At 48.3% G+C, this 15,605-nt stretch overlaps 1 protein-coding gene across 3 annotated transcripts in view; it reads left to right on the top strand.

Annotated features, from left to right (window-relative positions):
* Positions 1-15,605, top strand: part of CHD2 (chromodomain helicase DNA binding protein 2) — a 69,312-nt gene that overhangs the window by 43,623 nt on the left and 10,084 nt on the right. Inside the window, exons 8-13 of one of the 3 annotated variants that reach the window (XM_048481990.1) lie at positions 609-834; positions 2,185-2,285; positions 4,128-4,172; positions 8,914-9,089; positions 10,280-10,404; positions 14,089-14,305. In XM_048481990.1, coding sequence (XP_048337947.1) covers positions 609-834; positions 2,185-2,285; positions 4,128-4,172; positions 8,914-9,089; positions 10,280-10,404; positions 14,089-14,305 — 890 coding nt within the window. Of the gene's footprint in view, positions 1-608; positions 835-2,184; positions 2,286-4,127; positions 4,173-8,913; positions 9,090-10,279; positions 10,409-14,088; positions 14,378-15,605 lie in introns of those variants that run through there. The other 2 variants (XM_048481991.1, XM_048481992.1) reach the window with 2 other exon arrangements.

Genomic DNA, 15,605 nt, shown 5'->3' with positions numbered 1-15,605 from the left:
GGACCGCATCACCCATATATCTACGTCAACAAACCAATTGCTGGTGGTCCGAAGCCCCTCAATGATGCGGCTAGCCTCCCGCAGACCAGGACTTTCACAGCGCTGGCCCGGCCGCAGTGGAACACCCTCCCACCAACTGTATCCGGGCCCTGCGGAACCTTGGTGAGTTCCATGAACTTTCGCCAGACTGTGTTGTTCCACCGGGCCTTTGGAGTGTCCAGCCGCTGATATGGTGCCCCCCCCCCACTGCTCCTGCTTTGGCACTGGTACAACAGAGCTCCCTCATATTGAGGGCCACGCTTGCGTCCCCAGCAGCCTTCCAGGGTGGGTTTTACTAGCCTGGGCGCCTCTTGTTTAATTTGCTAATTGTTGGCAGCTGTTTTATGTATTTTAAGATGTTTTGGAGCCTATGTTTGTATTGTACCAGATTTGCTCCTGCTTATTGTTTATATGTTATGTTGTTCACCGAGCCCTTTGGGGATCGGGCGGTATAGAAATTGAATAAATAATAACAACAACAACAACAACAACAACAACAACGTGGGCTAACGGAGAGGCTGTTGACCTGGTTTGAATGGTGCCCCCTCTCACTCCCTTCCACCCCACAGTCACTGGGGCTTCCACCACGGTCTATGCCACGGAAGTCAGCGGCGACCCCTGCGCCGATTTCGACCCCGAGAAAGAGGAAGGGGAGTCTCAGTACCTGATCAAGTGGAAGGGCTGGTCGTACATCCACAGCACGTGGGAGAGCGAGGACTCGCTGCAGCAGCAGAAGGTCAAAGGCCTGAAGAAGCTGGAGAACTTCAAGAAGAAAGAGGAAGAGGTCAAGCAGTGGTGAGTCACGCTGGAGGCGTTCCTCAGCGCCTGATGGGGAGGCGTTATTGCGGCTGACGGGGTTCCAGCTAGGTGGGCCCTCTCTGGTCTCATGCAGTTACCAATCCAAGCAAGCAGCTATATGGCTAATGGTCTTTATTTTACCTACCTACCTACCTACCTACCTACCTACCTACTGCCTGCCTGCCTGCCTGCCTGCCTGCCGGCCTGCCTGCCTGCACCTGCCTGCCACACCTGCCTGCCTGCACCTGCCTGCCTGCCTGCACCTGCCTGCCTGCCTGCCTGCACCATTTTGCGAAAGTAGATTCATTGCAAGACAATGGAATTGCAAGAAAATGGAATTAGGTATTGTTTTCGTATCTTGTTATTACATTTTGGGGCATAGGAAGCAGAGAATGGTCAGGGTGTTTCAGCAGTAGTCATATCACATGAGACAAACTCTTTTAGCACGTTCCATATTCTTAAATCTTCCCTCCAGCAGAGCTGATGGCAGCATATTACATCTTGCAGTAGCCAAGGCTCTCCTCTGGGTGGGATTAATCAGCAGACGAAGATATGCTGCCATAATTCCACGCTCGCATGGGATTAATAATGTAGTCGGAGGACAGGTTGTCTTGGCAGCAAGAGTCAAATTATGAAAATCAAGATCCAAGAGCCTATTCTTAACTAGTCTGAAGGCTCCTTATGCTCACCTTTGTGAGCATAAGGAGTGATTCCAAGGGGAAACCAATAGCTTCAACCTTTCTAAAGATCAAAGTATACCATTGTGAAATAAAGTGATCTGATAACAGAGAGGGAATATAGCTATTGGATCCCACTAGAAAATGTATATGCAGCCAATATTTTATGGTCCTTATCCATGCCAAAGTTTTACCTAGAGTTGTTTGGCCCATCTCTGTGCTCCAGCGCGGCAGAGCACATATCTAGAGGCCCGTGGTTTTCTGGAAAGATTTGGAATGTAATAAAATTAAATGATTTATTTATTGCGAAATCCAAATGGGGAACGATGCAGTGGCAAAGGAGCCAATCCTAGCCTCAAAACCTTCAAAGCCGCAGGAATGTATTGATTGCCTTTACTGTAAAAAAAAGTGATATATTGCTGTCATGTTGGTATGTGCCGAGGTAGTTACTGCCAGTCGCTGTGAGGACCATGACAGATTATACCTATAGCAAATGCCAAGGTATCGGAAATATTTGACCTGCTCAATTTTGTATGAATTACAGGACATGGGCTTCCAACTCTTAGCAAAAATGAGAACTTTAGTACATTCGTCACATACTGGGGGGGCAGCATCGCACCGGAGCACCTTGGCTTCTTTCTTTCTGCTCACCTGTCCCTTTCCTGTGCAGGTTGGCAAAGGTGTCCCCTGAAGATGTGGAATACTTTAACTGCCAACAGGAGCTGGCGGCGGAATTGAACAAGCAGTACCAGATAGTGGAAAGGGTGATCGGTGAGTGCAGCAGGAACCCGAAGTCATCTAGAGCAGCAGTGGCGTAGTGGTTAAGAGAAGGTGCACTCTAATCTGGAGAACCAGGTTTGATTCCCCGCTCTGCCGCTTGAGCTGTGGAGGTTTATCTGGGGAACCAGATTAGCTTGTGCACTCCAAGACACGCTAGCTGGGTGATCTTGGGCTAGTCACAGTTATTCAGAACTCTCTCAGTCCCACCCAGGGTGTTTGTTGTGGGGGGAAGGGAAAGGTGTTGTGCATGCACAATGACAATAAAAATGCTTATGCTTATGTTTGTGAGCCCCTTTGAGTCTCCTACAGGAGAGAAAGGGGGGGTATAAATCCAAACTCCTCCTCCTCCCCCTCTTCTTCTTCTGTAAGTGTTTTTTTTAATTGTTGCCAAAATTAAAAATGGGAAATAACACTTTGCCCTGATTCAGATGGTCCAGGCTAGCTTGATACCATCATATGTTGAAAGCTAAGCAGGGTTGGCTCTGGTTACTTCTAGGAGGCCACAAAAAGAGTCACCACACAGATGGGAAAAAAGCCACACTTGTCTGTTGCCTCGAAAACCCGTGGGGTCACCACGAGATACTCAGGCGACGGCACTCTCCTACACTACTTGGAGTGCCCTCATGTAAAATGGTTTCACATGGTGATCAATCTGTATTATTTAGAAGGAGCTGAGAAATGCAACTGAGTTGCTGAGTCTGCTAAGAAAATCTGGTGTAATTCCCTAAGAGCCCTAGCAGGTGTGAAGTAGGCTCACGAAAGCTCATATTGAAATAACTGTCGTTAGTCTTCGAGAGCCAGTATGGTAAGGTGGTTAAGAGTGGTGAACTTTACTCTGGAGAACCGGGTTTGATTCCCCACTCCTTCACATGAGCTGCAGACTCTTATCTGGGGAACTGGGTTTGTTTCCCTGCTCCTACACATGCAGCCCAACCTTGAGCCAGTCACAGTTCTCTCAGAACTCTCTCAACCCCACCTACCAGCGTGGTGTAGGAACCAAGAGCGGTGGGCTCTAATCTGGAGAACCGGTTTCGATTCCCCCCTCCTCCATGTGAAGCCTGCTGGGTGACCTTGTGCCAATTGCAGTTCTCTCAGAACTCTCTCAGCCCCACCTACCTCACAAGGTCTCTGTTGTGGAGAGAGGAAGGGAAAAAAGTTAGTAAACTGTTTTGAGACTCTGTATAATTGGGGAAAATGGGAAATAAATCCAAACTCTTCTTCTAAAGACACCACTGGATTTTGTTTTATTATACTCCGATGGGCTAATTCTGCCACCCCATTTGCAATGAAATTTATCTTGGGGTGCTGTGTGGCTTCCGGGCTGTATGGCCGTGTTCTAGCAGCATTCTCTCCTGACGTTTAGCCATCTGTGGCTATCTTCAGAGGATCTGATGAAGATGAAAGATCTCCTGAAGATGCCAGCCACGAATGCAGAGCAAGGCGTCAGGAGAATTCTCTGCCATTTCTGTCCTTCTTCCCGAAAATAACACCCAGTGATTCCAGCCGTGAAAGCCTTCGACAATACATTGAAGTTTATCTTGTCGGCTCAGTGTATTATTTGGATTGTTCCAGTCACAATAAATCATAAATAAGCCAGATTTGGCCATTTATCGTACAGAGAAATTGGCATGTTGTGGACATCTATCTATTTATTTTATTGGATTGATCCCCTGCTCTATCCTGCGTAGCATTCTTGAAAAAAGCAGCCATGGGAGATAAAGCTATTCCTTTTTAAAAATGAGCAAAATAATTTGATGCTTTCTCTGATGGTCCTTGACTGTGCTAAAATACTTACTTGGGTTTCTCTCCTTTGTCTCCCCCACTGACCCTTAGCTGTGAAGACGAACAAATCAGCCACGGCCGGTTCTGAATTCCCAGGTAGGGGTAGGCGTTTTTCTTTCAGCATTCTTTATCTGGGCTTAGTTATAGGAACATTTGGAGGCAGGAGGTGTTGTGTCAAGCAGTGCTGTCCAAAACAGTCCTGACACGCTTCCAAGTCGGTTCAAATCAATGAACCTGCTTGGGAAGACCTTAGTGTCCATCTCCTCTCCATCACAAACTGGATGGCCTCTTGCAAACGGCTCTCCGTCGGCCCCGAGAGAATGGCCTACTTTGCAGCCAGGGTTTTCGAACGGGTGGCTAGGGGTGAAGATGAATACCCTTTCTGAGTAAGGTGGGAAATAGCTTTGGACATACAACTGAAACGGAGCGCAGTGCTTCTGCCCTTCTGGTAAGACAGAGCTGCTCCCGTCAGGCAGTGGCAATAGCGGCTCATGGGCAGAGGAGGGTTGCCACACGGAATGGCGAGGGGAGGTGGCAGGCGCCAGTGTAATGCACCCCGGCTTCTTCCCTAAAATAGCCGCCTGCCATCAGGCCTACGGTTGAGGCAGCTACGGTGTCCCATCCATCTGGTGTCCGTCTTCCCCTTCTTTTGTTCTGTTGTTATTTCCTTTTCCTCCCATTGATATGATTGTGCAGTAGAGAAATTGGTTGAGAGCATTGTTAGCTTTAACGTTGTCTGGAGTGTGTTATCAGAGATCACTGTAGACTGCATGCATATTATGTTTGATTTTATTGCATTGTTTTATGTGGGAATATTTTATTAGAGCAATGCCCACTCTCTTGGGTTTTTTGTAAATAAATATAACAGGTGCAAAATAATGTTTATTTATTCCTGACTCTATCAATATTTCACTACCACCAGAGATTTAATTCCAGATCCCTTTATAATTTCTCCTGAAGTAGTGTGTCTGAACTTTAATGCTGTTTCAACGGGCTGCGTGGTCCTGAGGAAATTACTAGTGTGGGATTCTAGGTTACATTTAACATTAAAATTGAAGTTTTATTCATGTATGTGCTGGAGCTTAAAAGGTTTCAAGAAATAATCTACAATAAGTTAAACAATCTAACAGTCTTCTGTGGCGGTGACTTTTACTTCACATCAATCCACTCTCTCCTTTACATCTCTGAGATCATTTTAGGATTCGACTCCTTTTCTAGTCCCTCAAGGTTTCAACCTATTTCTTTGGCAATTCTACAATTCATAGAATACTTTAGGTTTAGCACAGACAGCGTCTCTTGCTCTCAGTACAGCACAGACTGACATCTGTCTCAATTTCCAGCACAGACTACTGTCTTTCGCCCAAATTTGGCACACCCTCGGACACCCTCTCAGTTCCAGCACAGACTCTCTTTGGTCACTGTCCAGTGACAATCCGTCTCCTTGCTTTCTCGTCCCTCTTTCACCTCCCTTTCTTCTACAGCTTACCTCTCATTTTGAGGAAACACACGCCCAACATTTTAAATGGTTACAGCAGACTGGCCCCTGCCTGGTGGAACGCTCTTCCTCCAGCAGTTAGGGCCTTGCGGGACCTTGGAGAGTTCCGCAGGGCCTGCAAAACTGTGTTGTTCCACGGGCTTTTAGGGGAATGACGCTGGTCCCGCCCTCTTTTGCTGCCCTGTGCAGCACTGGCTATATGACCATCTGCCTACCCCCTCCTCAGGGTTTGTCCTCCTGGGGTTTTGATGCCAGGCGCTTTTATTATTATTATTCATTTTTGTAGGTTACTGCTGCTATAGTTTTAGGTTTTGTATTGTTTTAATTGGGGCTATTCGATTTGTTTTATTGTCTTGTCATTTGCTATTGTACACCGCCCTGAGCCCTTCGGGGGTAGAGCGGTTTATCAAATCGAACAAATAATAATAATAATAATAATAATAATAATAATAATAATAATAATAATAATAATAATAATAATAATTAGAACGAATGTAGGAATATTCAAACAAATGTGGGTCTGTTTTCGCCCCGGGTTCTCAGGCTGTGGTAAGCTGCAGCCAGGTGGGCGGAGGTGTATTGGGGGGAAACGGCGCTTGGGGACAACACCTTCTCCCCCACCCTCTCCCCTCCTGTGCTCAGAGGCATGCCCCCACTCTCCCTGCAGGCCGGCTTCTGTCTCCAGGGCCTGGGGAGGGCAAAAGCCAGCCTGCATGGAGGCTGGGGCTGAGGGGCAGGGCCGTACGACACTTCACAGAGAGGCGGGGTGGGGCTCAATGGCGTCTTGGCTGGGGCGCGTGCTGTTTTTTTGTCATGTGAGAGCATACGACACCCCCCACCTGCGTGTCCGAAAGGCCTGGGGGCGTGGGTGACCCCATGTCCTTATAGGCCGTACACCTCTGCAGGTGGGCAGGTTGAAGGAACAAAGCCGGGATGGATGCTACCGCCCAATGGCAAGTTGCCAAGACTGAAGGCAACCAGAAGGCTGACTGGTCTTTTACGCCCCTCAGTCAGATCCCAGGGGCATGGCAGCATCACCTCATTTCCCAGAAGCCCCCTGGACTGTTGTGGTCATCTCCTGGCTGGGATAGCCAGCAGGCCCCTGCTCTAAATAACCCTTTCAATGGTTCAGACAGGCTTCAGGGCTTCCGGCTTGAGTCCAGTCTGTCAGTGATGAACTTTGAACACTGAAGAAGTGTTACGTTAGATCCGTGGTGGCGAACCTTTGGCACTCCAGATGTTATGGACTACAATTCCCATCAGCCCCTGCCAGCATGGCCAATTGTAGGGGCTGATGGGAATTGTAGTCCATAACATCTGGAGTGCCAAAGGTTCGCCACCACTGCGTCAGATGATCTCCCTGAATCAGACCAAAAATCTGTCCAGGTCAGCACTGTGGAGCTAAACGATTTAGTAGTCTTAGTTCCGTTTCCTGATATCTTTTCACTGGAGTTTGCTGGGGCAAAAGCCGGCGGCCTGTGCTCTCAAAGTATGTCCCTGTCACTGATCCACGCATATGTTGGATGTTGCACTTTTATCGATAACAACAGTGATGGGTTGCATCTGGATTTTCCTGGTGGACGAGACAAATCCAGTTGCAAATGACTGCTATAGCATGACATTTGGCTATCGCACAATTGTGCTTTAGGAATCATTCACAGGTAGGTACCTCCTATTTTGCCCACATGTCGTTGGCTGTTGCACTTCTGTTTCACACAACAATGATAATTTCCCTCTGGATTTTCCTGGCTGGACGAGACAGTCCAGTTGTGAATGGCTGCCACGGCATGACAGTTAACTACTGCACAATTGTGCCGTCGGAATCATTCACAGGTACCTGCTACTCTATTCATATATCAATGGTGTTGAGCTTTTATTTCACACAACAGTGATAGTTTGCATCTGATTTTGCTGGATGGACGAGACAGTCCAGTTGTGAATGACTGCTATAGCATGACAATTGGCTATTTCACGATTGTGCTGTAGGATTCGTTCATAGGTACCTGCTACTGTATCCATACATTGTTGGACAACAGTGATGGTTGGCATCTGGATTTTCCTGGGTGGGCGAGCTAGTCCAGTTGCGAATGACTCCTGTGGCATGATACTTGGCTATTTTACAATTGTGCTGGAGGAATCATTCACAACCGGATTGCCTTGTCCACAGGAGAAAGCCTGTGATGCAGAGGGTGCTAAACAGTACAGTGGGCAACAAAATACAGAGGGAGCTCTAGACTGCTACATCATGACATTTGGCTATTGCACAATTGTGCTGTAGGAATTATTCACAACTGGATTGTCTTGTCCACAAGAGAAAGCCTGTGATGTAGAGGGTGCTACAACAGTGCAATAGGCAACAAAATACAGAGGGAGCTCTAGCCTGCTACATCATGACATTTGGCTATTGCACAATTGTGCTATAGGAATAATTCACAACCGGATTGCCTTGTCCACAGGAGAAAGCCTGTGATGCAGAGGGTGCTAAACAGTATGGTAGGCAACAAAATACAGAGGGAGTTTTAGACTGCTACATCATGACATTTGGCTATTGCACAATTGTGCTATAGGAATAATTCACAACCGGATTGCCTTGTCCACAGGAGAAAGCCTGTGATGCAGAGGATGCCAAACAGTATGGTAGGCAACAAAATACAGAGGGAGCTCTAGACTGCTACATCATGACATTTGGCTATTGCACGATTGTGCTGTAGGAATTATTCACAACCGGATTGTCTTGTCCACAAGAGAAATCCTGTGATGCAGAGGGTGCTATAACAGTGCAATAGGCAACAAAATACAGAGGCAGCTCTAGACTGCTACATCATGACATTTGGCTATTTCACAATTGTGCTGTAGGAATTATTCACAACCGGATTGCCTTGTCCACAGGAGAAAGCCTGTAGATTCAGAGTGTGCTGAACAGTACACTAGGCAACAAACTACAGAGGGAGCTCTAGACTGCTACATCATGACATTTGGCTATTTCACAATTGTGCTGTAGGAATTATTCACAACCGGATTGCCTTGTCCACAGGAGAAAGCCTGTGATGCAGAGGGTGCTGAACAGTACACTAGGCAACAAACTACAGAGGGAGCTCTAGACTGCTACATCATGACATTTGGCTATTTCACAATTGTGCTGTAGGAATTATTCACAACCGGATTGCCTTGTCCACAGGAGAAAGCCTGTGATGCAGAGGGTGCTGAACAGTATGGTAGGCAACAAAATACAGAGGCAGCTCTAGACCCCTTTGGGGCTACGTTCCTTGAACGCTGCATCTCTTGAGATCACCCGGAAGCACCAAGGGAGGCTTTTCACGCGCTGCCTCTTCTCCTCCTCAGCTCACAGCCGCAGGTCCTCCTCCAACGAACCGGAATACCTGTGCAAATGGATGGGGCTCCCGTACGCCGAGTGTAGCTGGGAAGATGAAGCCCTGGTCAACAAGAAGTTCCAGCACTGCATCGACAGCTTCAACAGCCGGAACAACTCCAAAACCATGCCTACCCGGGACTGCAAGGTTGGGCCATCCTCGGTGTTATCTCCTTGCGCTGGGGATGCTGGGATATCATGCCTGACACCCCAGGCATGAAAGTATGAAATTGGGCATCCCACCCCGCCTGATCTGGGCTGGGGCTTAACCTTAAGACTGAATGATAGTTCCAGTCCCAGAATGCCGGCATTCCTATGCATTTCCGTCAATCTCCAGTTCTGAATTAGGAGAAAAAGAGCAACTTTCTCGCGTCGGTTTGCAGCAGACACATTTCTGTTGGGAGTAGTCCTTGCTGTGTCCCACTGTAATTCATGTAATGCAGTGATGGTGAATCTTTTTGAGACCAAGTGCCCAAACTGCAACCCAAAACCCACTCATTTATCGCAAAGTGCCAACACAGCAATTTAACCCGAATTCTGAGGTTTTAGTTTAGAAAAAATGGTTGGCTCTGAGGCATACGTTACTTGGGAGTAAGCTTGGTGGTAGTTGTTGGCTTTGCTTTGAAGCAACCATGCAACTCTTCAAACGGATGAATCACGACCCTAGGAGGGTTTACTCAGAAGTCAGTCTCATTGCCAGCAACCGAGCTTACTCCCAGGTAAAAGATCGTGCTTTAGTTCTTCGCATGAAAATCAATGGGGTTTAACAGCGCTTAACAGGGTTACCTACACTGCCTCCCCAAAACTAGGTCTTAGGTTTAATGCTAATAATCGAGCCCAGCGGCCCAGGCCAGCCTAGATATGGGGGGGGGGGGCGATTTCCCCCCCACATGATGAACTCTGTTTGTGCGTGCCCACAGAGAGGGCTCTGAGTGCCATCACTGATGTAATGTCATGCCATACCCATCATGAAAATGTAGATTATAGAAACAGACTGCTAACATCTTAAAATACTGGTTGCTGGGCTAAAATGATGAACCCTCGAATTAAAAACCTGTGCGAGCAGAAACATTATGACAACTTGAAGGGAAAGGGCATACTATAAATGAGGAGCCACCACTGCCAAGGCCCTGTTTTTGGTTGCCACCGATTTTACCTCTGAAGGGGTGGGCGCAGATTGTTGGCTTGTAATGTGGATATTAACTGGTGGGCTAGCCCAGGGGTCTGCAACCTGCGGCTCTCCAGATGTTCATGGACTACACTTCCCATCATTCCCTGCCAGCATGGCCAATTGGCTGATGGGATTCGAGAAAACATGAAAGGGTCTTGCCGTTCTAGGTGCTGAAGCAGAGACCGCGGTTCGTGGCTCTGAAAAAGCAGCCGTCATACATCGGCGGGGAGAACTTGGAGCTCCGAGATTACCAGTTGGAAGGCCTCAATTGGCTGGCTCACTCGTGGTGCAAGTAGGTGAAGGAAGACCACCCTGCCTGGGGATTGGGAAGGTGGTATGACTTGAATTTGGTGCAAAGCATAAGGGGTTTTTTTTACGTACCAGGGAGACACTGCTACCACCGGGCTCAGTCTGTGCTGGTGGAAAGAACTTGCAAATCAGCACAGCGTGTACCGTGTAGAAGGGCACAAATAAACCACAGATCTGATGCAGCTACAATGAGAGTATGCGCCTTTTCTTTTGCACAGTAAGCAAACACAGAGTTCCACAATACAATCATTCAAATGAAATGCACAACAAAGGGCGAGACACATTGTGACAAAGCAAGCGACACAGAGCCAGCTGTCTGGCCCGTTATGCATAGGACGCTTCCCCTCGAGGCTCCTCACTCCACAATTGGGTCTCCTCACGTTTCTCTGTTTCCATGCGAAGAAGTTCCCCTCTGCCTGCTGCGTGGCTTGCCTGCCCCCTCTTCTGGGTCACTCCTGGTGGGTTGCAAGATGGTTGGTTTTTTTAAAAAAAAATCCCTTCAATTTTCTATATCGCTATTCTTCATATCGCTATTGCGACAGCTCGTTATTATTAATGTTTGGGGTGTTTTTTTTTCAAAAGTCAATCCCACCAAAATACCTGCAAGGAGTGGGGGTGAGCGTGAGACATTGGGGTTTACCTGCTCTTAGGAACCATGGGGCTCCTGGAATCCGCTGCTCCGTACATCTGAGCATGGCTGCAATCAACGCTTTGCCCTGAAGGAGGCGTACCCTCACTGCGGGGCAGAGCATCAGTTGTATAACTGGTGGGCAGCGGTGGCGTAGTGGCTAAGAGCAGGTGCACTCTGATCTGGAGGAACCAGGTTTAATTCCCCGCTCTGCCGCTTGAGCTGTGGAGGCTTATCTGGGGAATTCAGATTAGCCTGCGCACTCCCACACACGCCTGCTGGGTGACCTTGGGCTAGTCACAGTTCTTCAGAGCTCTCTCAGCGCCACCCACCTCACAGGGTGTTTGTTGTGAGGGGGGAAGGGAAAGGAGATTGTAAGCCCCTTTGAGTCTCATTCAAGAGAGAAAGGGGGGATATAAATCCAAACTCTTCTTCTTCTTCTATAATCGGCCTCACCCTCTAGCAGAAGCCAGCGGAAAGTTCTACTGTTCCATTTCGCCTGCTCTCTGTTTCCTCAAGATTCTCCCTGGATGTTTCATGACACAAACCACCTTTCAAAATACAGCCAAACAGTATCTCAGCAACACCACACAGAGAAGTGGAATGGCATACATGAAGCAGCTATGCTGAGGTGCTATTTATTTGTGCCCTTCTATGCAATACGCTTTGTGCTCCTACGTTGTTTATTCTGGACTGCGTACCTTTGTGGTGTGGTGGAAATCACTTGGTCCATGTTCTCCTTGGTGCCCAGTTCTCATGTGGCGCCCTGCTCCTAATCAGTTTTGTTGTGCCTCCACAGTATTGTTGTTTCCAAACTTTCTATTAAGACCCTTTTGCTTATTTTGAATTGAAAAACTCACAGCTATTGCAGGACCCTTAGGTCTTTATTTCTTTAAGCCCATCAGAGAGCCAGTTTTGACACGTCTTGTCTTCTCCAGCTCTCAGATAGCTTCTTTTTGTAACTCCACGTATGATCAATCTTGGTAGAAGAAATCTGGTTTGAAGCAGCTTACGTCCTCTTGACTCCACAACTGGGTGTAGCTAAGACCTAGTTCCCCAGATAAGCCTCCACCTGCTCTTAACCACTACGCCACTGCTGCTCCTTGGTGCATTCTAATCTGGAGGAACTGGGTTTAATTCCTCGCTCTGCCTCCTGAGCTGTGGAGGCTTATCTGGGGAACTAGGTTAGCCTGTGCACTCCAGCACACGCCAGCTGGGTGACCTTGGGCTAGTCACAGTTCTTCGGAGCTCTCTCATCCCCACCTTCCCTAAAGGGTGTTTGTTGTGAGGGGGAGAAGGGGAAGGAGTTTGTCAGTCCCTTTGAGTCTCCTTACAGGAGAGAAAGGGAGCGGGGTATAAATCCAAACTCTTTTTATTCTTCTTATCTTGCTTGTGTAGTAAAGGATTATTGAAACTGACTGTAAATCTTTTTTTTCTGGGATTCTTTTGGTCTGTTTATAAAACACCCAATTGGGCAGGGATACAAAAGTCAGATGAAATTGTGGCTCTCTGTGACAGTTCACACACTAAACCTGGAAGCAGGAGTTTGTGTGATCCCCTTTTTACTGGGGCCGACCCCAATGCCACAAAATGTTCACGTCACGGTAAGATCACGTCACGGTAAGATCTGTGCCACAGAGAGAGACGCTTCTCCCTGCGACTGGCCTCTGAAGGTGCCGGCCACAGATGTGGGTGGGAGGTTGGGGGCTAAAACTATCAGGCTGTGGCTGCACAGCCTGGAAAACCCACAACACCTAGTCACCCATTCCTTAAAAATGCACTTCTCCTTTGTAAGGTTGAGTACAGCAAAAAGCTGGAAATGAAGGGCTGGATCCGGACTGAATTCTTCAGCCAAGGGAGAAGTCCCCTGCCCCCACCTGATTACCTGCTGATTACTACAAATTGATATTCCTGGGATCACTCAATGAAAATAATAGGAGATTGATTTTGGACAGCATCTTATCCTAACCCAGTGATGGCGACCCTTTTCGAGTGCCCAAACTGCAACCCAAAACCCACTTATTTATCGCAAAGGGCCAACCCGGCAATTGAACCTGAAGGCTGAGGTTTTCGTTTAGAAAAAACGTCTCTAGGCGTGTGTTACTCGGGAGTAAGCTTGGCGGTAGTTGGTGGCTTTGCTTTGAAGCAACCGTGCAACTCTTCCAATGGGTGTATCACAACCCTAGGAGGGTTTACTCAGAAGCAAGCCCCATTGCCAGCAACCGAGCTTACTCCCAGGTAAAGGATCGCGCTTTAGTTCTTCTCATGAAAATCAGTGGAGTTTAGCAACGCTTAATAGGGTTACCTACACAGCTTCCCCAAAACTAGGTCTTAGGTTTATTGCTAATAATCGAGCCCAGCAGCCCAGGCCAGCATAGATGTGTTTGTGTGGGGGGGGGGGGGACTCTGTTTGCGCGTGCCCACAGAGAGGGCTCTGAGTGCCACCTCTGGCACCCGTGCCATAGGTTCGCCATCACTGGCCTAACCTGTCATGAACTTACGCAATCCCCAGGTTGAGGTGAGCGGCTGAAACAGCTTTAACAGAAGAAGAGTTTGGATTTATACCCGACCGTTCTCTCCTTTGAGAAGTCTCAAATCTCCTTTTCCCTTCCTCTCCCCACAATAGACACCCTGTGAGGCTGGTGGGCTTGAGAGAGTTCTGAGAGAACCGGGACCGGCCCAAGTTCACCTGGCAGGCTGCATGTGTAGGAACGAGGAAACAACCCCGGTTCGGCAGATAAGAGTCTGCTGCTCAGGTGGAGGAGTGGGGGAATCAAACCCCCCCGATTCGAGCCCGCCTGCTGTTAACCTCTATGCCACGCTGGCAAGACACAAATTCCTAGAGGATCGTTTCAGCCATGATGGCTAATGGAAACCTCCATTTTCAGAAGCAGTATATCTCTGAGTGCCAAAGACTGTTGGCTTCCAAGAGGCATCTGGCTAGCTGTTGTCAGAACTGGGATTCTATGTGCATGGGGGGGGGGGGGCGCACAGCTCCGATCCAAGAGGTTTTTTTCTTACATCCGTGTGCCTTTTCAGGAACAACAGTGTGATCCTGGCTGACGAAATGGGCCTGGGGAAGACCATCCAGACCATCTCCTTCCTCTCCCACCTCTTCTACCAGCACCAGCTGTACGGGCCCTTTTTGATCGTGGTGCCTTTGTCGACCTTGACCTCGTGGCAGAGGGAGTTCGAAATCTGGGCCCCCGAGATAAACGTGGTCGTCTACATCGGAGACCAGATAAGCAGGAACACTGTGCGTAGGCTCAAGCCGAGGAGGCGGGGTAACCCGGCCACGTGGTGTGGATTTTAACGTCCAGTTCTTGGGGTGCGTGGTGTGGGCTGGAAGGGACCGTGGGGACTGCTTTTAGAATCGTAGAATCATAGAGTTGGAAGGGACCTCAAGGGCCATCAAGTCCAACCCCCTGCAATGCAGGATCACACAATCAAAGCACTCCCGACATATGCTGATCCAGCCTCTCTAAAAACCTCCACCACACTCTGAGGTAGTGCATTCCACTGTCAAACAGCCCTTATTGTCAGGAAGATTCTCCTATGTTTAGGTGGAATCTCTTTCCCTTCACCTTGGACCAATTACTCCTGGTCCTAGTCTCTGGAGCAGCAGAAAACAAGCTTGCTCCCTCGCCAACATGACATCCCTTCGAATACCTAAACATGGCTATCATGTCACCTCTTAACCTTCTCTTCACCAAACTAAACATCCCCAGCTCCCTAAGTCTCTCCTCACAGGGCATGGATTCCAGACCTTTGACCATTTTGGTTCCCCTCCTCTGGACCCGTTCCAGCTTGTCAATATCCTTCTTGAATTGTGATGCCCAGAACTGTAGTGAGGTCTAGCCAATGCAGAATAGAGAGGTACAATTACTATTCTCTTATTGATACAGCTCAGAATCGCGTTGGCTTTCTTGGCCGCCGCATCACACTGCTGACTCATGTTAAGTTTGCGGTCTACTAAGACTCCCAGATCCCTTTCACATATTGATTTCCAGGAGGCAGGGGTAGTCGGCTTGTTAAATGGAGACAAGTGTGATGTGGAATGACTGATGTGCGGAGTTGTAGCCCATCCTTTCACCTAAGTGCTTTTGACTCACAAAAATGATAATGTACACTATGTTTTACACTAAGCTGGATTGCCAAGGCTAGCCTGATCTCATCAAATCATGGAAGCAAATCAGAGTTGGTCCTAATTGGTGCTTGAATGGGAGACCACCAAGGAGGTCCTGGGTTGCTTTGCAGAGGCATTTGCATTGGCAAACCACTTCTATTGTCTCTGCCCTGACCTGGACGGCCCAGACTAGCCTGATCTCATCAGATCTCAGACGCTAACCAGGGTTGGCCGTGGTTGGCACTTGGATGGGAGACCACCAGGGAAATCCAGGGTTGCTGTGCAGAGGCAAACAGTGGCAAACCACCTCCGAATGTCTCTTTCCTTGAAACTCTCCAGAGCTCGTGTAAATTGGCTGTGACTTGTTGGTGCCTTCCACCACCACTGGTGTTTTGAGCTTTTCACATGAGAGCATATTCTTACGTCTCTT

This window comes from Sphaerodactylus townsendi, linkage group LG17 (assembly GCF_021028975.2).
Source record: "Sphaerodactylus townsendi isolate TG3544 linkage group LG17, MPM_Stown_v2.3, whole genome shotgun sequence".
In the NCBI taxonomy this organism is placed as follows: Eukaryota; Metazoa; Chordata; class Lepidosauria; order Squamata; family Sphaerodactylidae; genus Sphaerodactylus; species Sphaerodactylus townsendi.
This window is presented reverse-complemented; position numbering and strand designations above follow the sequence as displayed.